This window comes from Anoplopoma fimbria, chromosome 16, assembly GCF_027596085.1.
Source record: "Anoplopoma fimbria isolate UVic2021 breed Golden Eagle Sablefish chromosome 16, Afim_UVic_2022, whole genome shotgun sequence".
Lineage (NCBI taxonomy): Eukaryota > Metazoa > Chordata > Actinopteri > Perciformes > Anoplopomatidae > Anoplopoma > Anoplopoma fimbria.
The window spans coordinates 9,913,804-9,924,897 of NC_072464.1; the positions used below are offsets into that span (position 1 = coordinate 9,913,804).

Genomic DNA, 11,094 nt, shown 5'->3' on the forward strand with positions numbered 1-11,094 from the left:
AAGTTACGAGTAGCGTATGAACAATACGTCAAGTGACTGAAAAATATATTTAGTTTTTATTAGTTGATAAAATCCATTTGTAGTCTCCAAATTCTGTTTCCGCTTCCGTCATCTCTCTTTCCGGTTTTGTGCCCTCTCGTAGCCATCATGAAGTGAGTGTTCAGAATACTATCAAATGCCATCTCAACGCTTAAATAGACATTCTTACGATGTTAAATAGATCAACAGTAAACGTGTACCCTCTTCTTTTAGTGATGCCTGATATTTTTCGTTTTCAGGGTCGAGTTGTGCAGTTTCAGCGGGTATAAAATATACCCCGGCCATGGCCGCCGATACGCCAGGATTGACGGGAAGGTAACGATTCCACCCGACACCGGTGTCCGGCTCCTCTGTCTGTGAACACGTTGTGAAGTACAGTTTAGCGGATCCCATATTTATTTTCGTTGTTTCCATCGTGTGATATGTGTGTCTGCAACACAAACAGTGGTCTCTGGAATGGATCCATGGGCTCCATAACATGCTATGAAACCTGCTAGCCTTAGCTGCTAGCATAAACCGTAAAGCTACAAGTTGGCAACCAATCATAGTGTCATTCAGTGAGAAGCGGTGACTGCTCTACTGTTATACCGTTGACTAGTGTTATATCTAACTTGTGTCAGAGGAGCAGACATGGTTCGCTTCAAAATGTATGTTAAGTAAATTGCATCACTTTGTACAATACATCCAGGAAACCCTATTTGTTAAATGTTTGCTCTTTAGTTATGTCTTTGTGCAAACTCACTCCTCATTTATCATTTTCCATATTTACATTACACTCTTATTTAACTGTCTAAACATGGAATTATTTTTATGACTACAAAGTGCCCTTAAAAAGAAAATAATGTCATATACACTCTTTCTTCCAAAACTCCCCACAAAATATATTGTGTCCAATTTTTGTAGATGAGAAAAGTGCACCTGCTTGGGAAGTTCATAAATGAAGATGACCCATGTGTGTTTGAAATCTCAATTTACTGCACATTATTAGTGTAAACTTATATGTCCATCATACAGGGATTTGTAATTTTGTAATCGGGGCTTTATTTTCTGTCTTTGATAGGTGTTCCAGTTTGTGAATGGCAAATGTGAGTCTGCCTTCCTGGCCAAGAGGAACCCCAGACAGATCAACTGGACTGTGCTGTACAGGCGCAAGCACAAGAAGGGCCAGTCTGTAAGTAACAGGCTGCACTGTGTGTCTCTGTTAGTAGTTACCAGGTGTTGTGATGGGCTTTAAGTCCTTCAATGTAATGCTTTAAATTATGTACTGTGGGATAAAGCAGCCAATATCTGTTTTAAAAATAGAATTTGTTTGTACATCATTGTCAGGTGCAGATATTTGGCTGATTATAAGTCTTGCGTCTAAGCTGTTTTTTTGCAATATGTGCTTATCACAGCTGTCGAAACTATACAAGTGTAACTGTGATTAAGTAGTCCATTGCATTTGTTTTAGGACTTTTACCAGAGTATTGATGCACTGCTAAAATGACATCATAGTGGCCATCATGGCAGATGGTGAACAGGTTTTGGCTTCACAAAAGCATATATTGATGGATCTGCACTGGTATTGACACTATAAAACATGTCCTTACAAGTTCCCACTCATGTACGTGTATATTAGTTTGGCTGCGGGTGAACGGTGTGTACGGTGGCAGTCTGTGTTATGTGCTGTTGCCTGACTGTGTTTTGCAGGCTGGGCAGCAGTGCTCACTCCACACCTGTAGCCATAGAGTAACAGGAGATCATAGTACTGGTCCTTGACGTCTTTATTGACATCTTACCATTGGCCAGCCTCCAAATTCTCCTACATCTACAGTACTTCTCACCTGTTACTGTACTAAGTCTAGTCTGATTCCATTACAACTAGCAATTCTAAAATGCCAGCAATTGACTGATACTGCAACAATTTGGTTTAAAATCTTGGTTAGAAAGAGTAGGTGAGACAGGTGATAAAGCGATTACCTCCGCTGATGATTGCTGGGCCTTTCACGGCTGAGGACAGGTGTTTCATGCACCGCAGAATTTTTCTTGACGAAAAACAAACCATAGTTCTCTTTATTTTTAATTACAGGTATGTTACAAGGTTGTGATGTCGCTCAACATGTTGCTGATGTGTAGTGTATTCTGCTACAAATTAACTTGGGTAATTTCATGCGTTTCTAACAGGAAGAGGTGGCAAAGAAGCGTACCCGCCGTGCAGTGAAATTCCAGAGGGCCATCACTGGCGCCTCCCTGGCTGAGATCATGGCCAAGAGGAACCAGAAGCCCGAGGTCCGTAAGGCCCAGAGGGAGCAGGCCATCAGGTGAGGACACAAACTCTATTTTAATGTATTGGTGTTTTTTTATGTTAACTTAAATATTGAGGGGCTGTTGATTTAACAGAAGAGACATTATGCACTTACAATGCGGAATTTGAGTGTTAATTTTGGTTTGCCATCTCAGTAATGGTGGGTTTAATCAACCCCCCCCAAGAGTTTAATCAACCTCTTTTACTCTGACGTTCAGGCCTTGTATACATAGAGCAAATCAGACAAGGTTAATGAAGTATCCTAACATTGGCTCTTTAGTTTTGGCTAATATCTATGGCATAGCATGTATAAAACTCTAGTGATGGTTTAGATTTCACACTGAAGTGTTCTGCCATATGCAACTTAACAATTGAGTACAATAGTGTCAAGGACATAACCAGCCTCAAACCTGTTGAGACAAAAAAACATGTCTTCCTTATTTTGGGTTGTTGACACAACACATCTGTTGGGGTTGAACAATGTCAATATTAATTCTGAGATAATACATTTACCATACCTATTCTATACAACGGTACATATCTTAAGTGTATTAAGCCAAACGGGTGCAAATTAATTACCAGGACTGCTGAACTTTAATAAAACCTTTGCATCAATATGAAAATTTCTGTCGTTATTTTATCCATGAATAGTTTTGTCACGTTTTTCCACAAGTTCAAATGTAAACACTTGATGTCAAAAGGATGAGAGCATTTTAACCATATCGTCCACTGCTATTGGACTAGTTTGGCTGATTGTTTCAATTTTTTTCTTCTCAGAGCTGCCAAGGAGGCCAAGAAGGCAAAGCAGGCAACCAAGAAGCCCGCTGCTCCAAGTACCAAGGTAAGACTTACCAGAGTATTAATGCACTGCTAAAATGGCATCATAGTGGCCATCATGGCAGATGGCTTTAAATGATGTACTGTGGGATAAAGCAGCCAATATCTGTTTTAAAAGTAAAATTTGTTTGTACATCATTGTCAGGTGCAGATATTTGGCTGATTTTAAGTCTTGGGTCTACGCTGTTTTTTTGCAATATGTGCTTATCACAGCTGTCAAAACTATACAAGTGTAACTGTGATTAAGTAGTCCATTGCATTTGTTTTAGGACTTTTACCAGAGTATTGATGCACTGCTAAAATGACATCATAGTGGCCATCATGGCAGATGGTGAACAGGTTTTGGCTTCACACAAGCATATTGATGGAGCTGCACTGGTATTGAGACTATAAAACACATGTCCTTACAAGTTCCCACTCATGTACACGATATTAGTTTGGCTGCGGGTGAACGGTGTGTACGGTGGCAGTCTGTGTTATGTGCTGTTGCCTGACTGTGTTTTGCAGGCTGGGCAGCAGTGCTCACTCCACACCTGTAGCCATAGAGTAACAGGAGATCATAGTACTGGTCCTTGACGTCTTTATCGACATCTTACCATTGGCCAGCCTCCAAATTCTCCTACATTTACAGTACTTCTCACCTGTAACTGTTTTATGTGTAGTCTGATTCCATTACAACTAGCAATTCTAAAATGCCAGCAATTGACAGATACGGCAGGGCTCAATTTTATTAGTATTTAATGGATTATCTATTAACTTCACTCTTGTTGTATAAAATGGTGATTTATAACTGTTTTATGCATTGTAACTGTACTTAATGTATCTCTTCTTCTGCAGGCATCCACTAAGACGGCACAGAAACCCAAGATCGCTAAGCCCATGAAGATGAACGCTCCCCGTGTTGGTGGAAAACGCTAAATCTGACTTGCTGTTTAGGGTTGTGAATAAAAAAATTTTGCTTAACCACCATATGTTATTTGTCATTATATTACAAGACAATGTTGCAGAAAGATCATATTGAAACCTGTATAACATTTGAAATGTGTCAACCTGCAGTGTGAAAGTGGATTTTTACTACTTAAGAATGGGCTTTTTTGTGAAGTTCAACACACTGTTCAGCTGGAAATAAGTTTACAAACTGGACTTGTTAAAGTTACATGATTCAGAGTCTAAGGCAGGCAGACAGATTGATTTTGGAGTCTAAGTAAATTCACTTTAAAAACTCTTTTCTCTGTATTATGTTGAACATCAGTAGATGCTAGTCAGACATTTTGACTTGTCATTAAGGAAAAAGCTCAGGTTTTTACTAATTAACAGATTTAAGTGTCCCACTGTCCAGACCAGTGAACATGCTCTCATGATACCAGAGCCCTCGGACTGGGACACTGAAATATAACATTTAGTTTACACTTTCAGCTGTTAACAAGGCTATCGTCTTTAAAAGGTCGTCATTGTAGCTTCACCAAAATGTAATTTGAGCCCCTTTTACTTTATGATCCCTCTGTACTGTATATATCTTGCTGCTTGAACTCAGTTTAGCAAAAGAATATTCTGTCATAAGACAAAAGTTTGAGGCCGTAAGCCGAACAAATAAGATGGATGTGGTGCATTTTTGGTACAAATACATTTAGTTACCTCAGAACAACAGTGTCAGTTGAGAATTATCTCCGTTGTGAATGTTAACTGGATGTGTTGCTCTGCAGTGTAAGGGGGGGGGGTGCCGTGTCTCTGGACCAGTGCTGCCCAGGTGACTTAAGCATTAACCATGAGGAGTAAATAGAGTAAAATTGTCACTTTGTATTTGTAATCTATAAGATGTGCTCTAAGTCAACTGCAGGTGTTGAACAGGATTTATTAGTATCACAGAGCCATAATGACCGACCATCAAAGTGCCATTTGTTCAAACAGTCAGCAGATCAAGAAATATTTAAAAGTGAAGACACCAATTATTGCTAAAATATTCGTGGGATAATAACATGTTACTATGTGGGAAAGTGTCAATGGAAGTACTCTTCTTACACAGAAACAAATATAACACCTTTCTAGAATCAAAGACACATTAAACAGGATTTTGATCATAAAGAGCCGTTAGCATGTCAGTGTTTGCTTTGCTGACTCTGTAACAATCAATAAAAAGCTGCACGTTAAACATGTGCCATTGGTGTAAGCTTTCCTGATATGGAATCAGAAAATAACAGCGTTTTTCTACAGTTTCCACAACAAAGAATGATTTAATCAAGTGATTAATAAATTATGATTTGCTCTCACAGATTAAAGCCATTTAAATGAAAGTAATCATTACATGGTAATCAATGATTTAATAATGAGGTACAAATGCCACAACTGAAACCTAATTATAAATAAGTAAATGAAAAGATTAATGTGAGGAATTACTTAATTTAATTTGGAAACATTCCTTTTAAACCACGTTCAACACATATCCAAGACATACATGTTTTGGGAAATTAGTGCATGAGGTACCGTTTGCTACACCTGAAATATGCTGATGGAAAAAAAGCAAAAACCTCCCAACTGGTGGACGAGACGTAAAGCATGACCTTAAAGAACTTACAATCATAAAAGTTGTTAAACAAGTAATAACTGTGCGTTGATGACGATAACTCGTGAGTGTGTGTTGAAGACATTTTAAAAAACGGTTCTGTCTTTCTGTCGTTCTGTTTCTTTTACACCCTGAGGAAATTTGAAACTCAAGGAAAAGTGCACAACAACAGGCTTAATGTGGTTGAACAATGGTTATGGCATGGTTGTTATGGAGACAATATGAGACGATGCAGAGATGATGGGAAGGGGCAGCTTCGCGCCCAGTGTGACGTCTCCCTTTCAGTCCACTGAGGGAAGTGGAGCGTTTGGCAAACACAGAAGCACTCAGGACTCTGCAGCCTCTATAGCCTCTTTAGCTTCTTTAGCTTCTTTAGCTTCTTTAGCTTCGGCCTTCTGATCCTGGTTGAACCTATTGAGAGAAAAAGGAATAACACATTAAAGAGATTAAACGGTGAACAGAATACATTTTATGTTCCGCATGTTTCATGTGTTGTCCGATCACAATAAATAAAGAAAACAGGTCACAGGAGCTGAAGCAGCATTTTTCATCCATAAAATGTATATTTTGCAACAGTACAGCCACCGCCATCAAGGTGAGAGAAGTTCTTAAAAATGCAGATGCACCCATGTGTTGCATTCAGGTTTTAGGTCCACTCAAATGAGCTTAACCTGCAGCTGTGAAACTTTTTTACCCTGGGTTTCATCTTTCAGGCATTAATACAATTATATGCAAATCAACTGAGTTATTTAGAAGCACATAAGCGTACTGTGCAAAAAAAAATATTATTATATTATTTTGATGATTTCACTGATCTTGTATAAAAAAAAACAACCCACCAGCAACTGGACTGGTGTGGAGTAGATCATTGGTGAATTAAGAGATACACTTAGTTGTTGAGTAGTAATAGTAGAGGAGTATCTGACTGTGGGGCCATGAAGCTGTCATCAGACACATGATGCTGGATGCACATTTCCCCTTTTTTCTGTAAGGAGTTCAGAAGAACTCAACATACTAAACACTTGATAACAAGTTTGAACTTAACAGTCTCCAGGACTTCATTTGGTCTGATGGGTATTGTGATGTTTCTCTGACAACTTCACCCTTTCTTTAAGTCTTCACAGTCATTCAGTGATTTCAACTGCCTGTGCAAAATGTTTATTTCCCTGATAGAGTTAAGTTAATTGTTGACATTGGAAAAAAAGAAAACATGAAAATTACTGTATGTTATACATTTACCAACTCGCTGTATCAACTGTGATGCACTTAACCATTAACTTGTCACCATCATATCCGATCAGCACAGAGTAGGAATACATACACGCATCACTAATTTACCATAATTGTTCATTTAAATGGTTCTAAAAGAGATAATAAGATAATGTTTACTGTCAATTAACCATAATAAAAAGCACAAACCTCCAGATCCTGTAGAGCTGGGAGGCTCCTGCACTGCCGACAAAGAAGTTGACACAAAACAGGTTCCAGTTCTTTGGGATTATGACTAACGAGTATCTGGACCAGATCAGGCCTGGTGGAGGAAGGACAGTTAAGTGTGAAGGTTATGCACACTGGTGCTGCTCGTGAGAGTCTGTTTTGGCAAGAGAGTAACAGATAAGATTTGTTTGAAAAAACATATTGCAAAAGCAGAAGCATCAGTCAACCTTTAGCACAGACTGGTCAAATTATCTCTGAACAGTGAACTGATAAACTGATAATTTGTAAATGTAAATCAATATCTCAAGGCAGATATATATATATATATATATATATATATATATATATATATATATATATATATATATATATATATATATATTTCCCCCACATGAATTTCAATCTTTAAGTACATGACAAATAACTCCAATCAGCTGGGAAGAATCTGCTACCTGTTATGACATCGTCTTTATTAAAAATGATATCGATTTTTGTTACAAATACAGACATTATGCCTCTGATGGCATAAAGTCTCCTTTTGCGGATTTTATTTATTTAAATATATAATATCTTACCTGTGGCTGTCAGCACTGCGGACTGGGACAGACTGAGTTTGTCAGCTGGTCGAGTCATATCAGCCAAACCAGCTCCAACCAGACCCTGTAGAGGTGAAGAGACCATGTTTTTATCTGTATTCATTTACTGTATGTTAACAGATCAATATGTATTGATAATAACACAATGGTTTGAGGTTAAGCCCTTTAAGTCTATGGCAATGGTTACCAACCTCAGCGTTGGGAACACCAAAGAGCTCATGAGATCATTAGCAGCACAGTAAAGCAGAAAAACATGTTCTTTTTCTTGGGAATTTTACATCTTCAGGCCCCTAAAAGTATTCAAATAACAAAGTGCATCATTGATTGAACTGGCCAAAGCGCACAGAGCATCTTGACGGGGGGGTTGTAGACAAAGCTTTGTTTTAACAAGCCAAAAAGGTTGGGATCCACCGCTCTAATGTGTACAGTTAAACTGTATAAAAGCACTTACCCATTTGAACACCGGGGCCCAGAAGAAAACAGTCTTTGGACCTGAAATAAAAAGAAAAGGAAAACATGAAATTTGGCAGAAATTGGAAGCTGACTCAAATAAAGTTAATTAACTCTGTATAGTTTGCTTTACAACAACAGGGAGAAAAATGTGAGGGAACCCAAAGCTGCTGGTCTCTTATTTATTGTCCTCATATAAGAATATGTTTCTAATAATGATGCTAAAATCAGATGTAAAACCATCAACTGATCAGATCAAACCCTTCAAATAATTATATTTAGCACATTTTTAGTCATTAAAGAAAAGAGTTTTGAAGAAGCATAATATGCATCTTTATTTTTTTAATTATTTAATTATTAAAAAGTTTTTTTTTATTGTTGTGGCCATACCTTTGAACCCCTCTCAAAGTCTGAACATAACACCACAATAAACTTAATGCAGTATTGGCTTTAGGACAAGAAAATGTTGCATAGCAATAACACAAGTATTATACCCCGGAACACCAACAAACGAGGTCAGCACAAGAACATAATGAAATGATGCAGTCAGTTACATCAGTTGATATAACATAATATGGTTTGATTTCTTTGAGGTTTTCCCCCTAAGATTGTTAATCTTCCTACCAGGATTTTCTAATTGGTGAAAAGAAAATCCTGATAGTCAAGCCTGAGTTTCTGTGTAACAGATACTTGGACCTTGAGCCGCTGGGAGGAGACTCATAAGCTGAATGAGGGTCAGCAAAGGAAAAGAAAAGTGCGTAGGACAACAAAAAAAGCTGCTGGTCTGAAATCTGCTTTCCTCACATTCCATCAACATGCTGCAGGCTAAACAGAAAAGTAGGACTTCTGTCACTGCAAATCACCGCTGAGGGAGGTGGCTTTAGTTGCCGCTCCTTCATACCTGTTCAGAAAGTTGTCCTTGACAACCGGAGCTCCATTAACCTTACAGACAAAACAAAGACCAAACTGACCCCAAGTGACGCCGGCAACTCCTTAATCTCAGTACCCTCTAGTTAAGATCGGTGTCAAAGAGAGCTGAATATGTGTGTGTGTGTGTGTGTGTGTGTGTGTGTGTGTGTGTGTGTTAAAGTTCTACTCGCAGAATAAGATAATACATTCAGTGAATTACGTACACATAACGCAGTCTAATGCAATGAATCCCACCTTCATAGTGTTAAAGAGGTATCATGGTTTGTGGTGCTCTTAATTGTATTGCGTTTGACTGAGAGTTGTGTCTACAACTGTGCCCTTATAGGAAGTGGGTTGACAAAATACGTCATGAAGGTGAGATTTATTAGAGGACTGTTGTATTACATTTCATTAGACAGAGCTAGATGTAGGCCTACCTTTTAACTATACTTTACTTCAATGTTTTACATTGTATCACAAGATTTAGACAGATCAAGGATGCTATAAATCATGATTAGAGCTTAAACAATAACTTGATTAAGACAGGAAATGTTTCAGCAACAATTTTGATAAATCAATCACTAATTTAAATCAGGCAACACTGGCAAATATATCCTTTTTTCAGCTTCTCAAATCTGGTAATTTGCTGTGTTTTTTGTGTGCTTTTTTAAAAAAAAACATAATAAAACAGAAACACTGTAACTTAACCTTGTAACTTTGTATTAAAAGCACTCTTGTACTGTGTCTAATTTTATTTCTGTTCTTATTTTAGTTGTATGAACCTCTTATTATTATCTATCTATCTATCTATCTATCTATCTATCTATCTATCTATCTATCCTTATTATGTTATTGTGCTGCAGAACCGATTTTCGCCTCCAGGGATCAATAAAGGCTTAGCTTATCTTATCTTATCTTAGTTATTAGAGGCTTCAGCCTAATTCGAATTAATAATACCATTATAATAGTATGATAACATCTGATTTAACAGTTCTTTATTCAAGTTGATATGAAGACAATTACATAACGACTGTGCTGGTGAAGGAATGGCTTAAGTACATTTTCAGTGCAAATCCAGAACTTAATCGTCATAAACTCTTCTCTTCTGCACAGACTGAGCTGTTTATCTGGGTTGATCCCAGCAGATTAGGGTCTCCCACAGGCACACTGACACATGACAACAATGACTTTCATACAGTTCAGACATTTAGAACAGACAGGAACTGCTGTTTGATCTCTTCCACCAAACAGCTGGATGGATCCTCATCACACACACAGACCCGGGCTGCTGACCCAGGACCCGGATAATAAACTCTACATTACCTGCCGGGTGGTTGTACAGAGGTCTCAGTTTGCCGGGCAGCATATGCTCGATCTTGTCCAGAATCCTGTGATAGGAGGCTCTCAACGCGGCCATGGCTGTAACGTTAGCTGTTCCGATGTGAGGGAGGACGCGGAGCGGAACTTGGAGCTAGCTCGCTAGATGGTTAGCAAGCTAAATACCTAAGCTTGCTTTTTAAAAACAAAATCGCCTTCGTGTATTTGCACGAAGTTGTCAAATAATTAAATAGATAAATAAATGACAGGGACGTTAAACAATCTGTGAGGATGCTGCTGTCCTACCATCGACCTTCCCCCTGAACCAATGTGACCATGCTAGCTCTGCTAGCTCCTCAGTAGCTTCTGACTGACCGACAAGACGAGGTGACTTTCTGTACGATGCAACCTACCGCGCGAGGGGCGGGGCTACACATGTCCCCTCTCCTCATTGGTCCGCCTGGTCAGAACCCCAATATGATTGGTTTAGAAAGGAGTATTACTTTTCTTCCCCGGCGTAGCCCAATTAACTCAAACAATTCACCGCTCTAACAACTTATTTTATGAAGAATAAAAACAGAAAACATTATAACATTCAAATTAACATTATAAACAGAAGTTAGAGCTGCTTTTAAAAATGATTACTATTGTTTGAACGTAATGAT

General features: G+C 38.4%; 2 protein-coding genes and 2 non-coding genes across 4 annotated transcripts; 3 read left to right on the forward strand and 1 right to left on the reverse strand.

Moving 5' to 3' along the window:
* Nucleotides 1-63: 63 nt before the first annotated feature.
* On the forward strand, nucleotides 64-4,126 carry rpl24 (ribosomal protein L24). The gene is made up of 6 exons (XM_054614719.1): nucleotides 64-152; nucleotides 279-354; nucleotides 1,100-1,210; nucleotides 2,203-2,339; nucleotides 3,101-3,164; nucleotides 3,998-4,126. The coding sequence occupies exons 1-6, from the start codon at nucleotides 148-150 to the stop codon at nucleotides 4,076-4,078; spliced, it is 474 nt and encodes a 157-aa protein (XP_054470694.1). The 5' UTR covers nucleotides 64-147; the 3' UTR covers nucleotides 4,079-4,126.
* On the forward strand, nucleotides 1,668-1,848 carry LOC129105147 (small nucleolar RNA SNORA23). The gene has a single exon (XR_008531816.1). It is a non-coding gene; the product is annotated as a small nucleolar RNA SNORA23 (small nucleolar RNA).
* Nucleotides 3,607-3,787, forward strand: LOC129105148 (small nucleolar RNA SNORA23). Its single transcript, XR_008531817.1, has one exon. It is a non-coding gene; the product is annotated as a small nucleolar RNA SNORA23 (small nucleolar RNA).
* An 870-nt stretch (nucleotides 4,127-4,996) lies between the features above and the next one.
* Nucleotides 4,997-10,813, reverse strand: mpc2b (mitochondrial pyruvate carrier 2b). Its single transcript, XM_054614720.1, has 5 exons — nucleotides 10,436-10,813; nucleotides 8,205-8,245; nucleotides 7,733-7,817; nucleotides 7,140-7,251; nucleotides 4,997-6,131 (listed from the first exon to the last, which is right to left on the reverse strand). The coding sequence occupies exons 1-5, from the start codon at nucleotides 10,527-10,529 to the stop codon at nucleotides 6,047-6,049; spliced, it is 417 nt and encodes a 138-aa protein (XP_054470695.1). The 5' UTR covers nucleotides 10,530-10,813; the 3' UTR covers nucleotides 4,997-6,046.
* Between the last annotated feature and the right edge of the window lie 281 nt (nucleotides 10,814-11,094).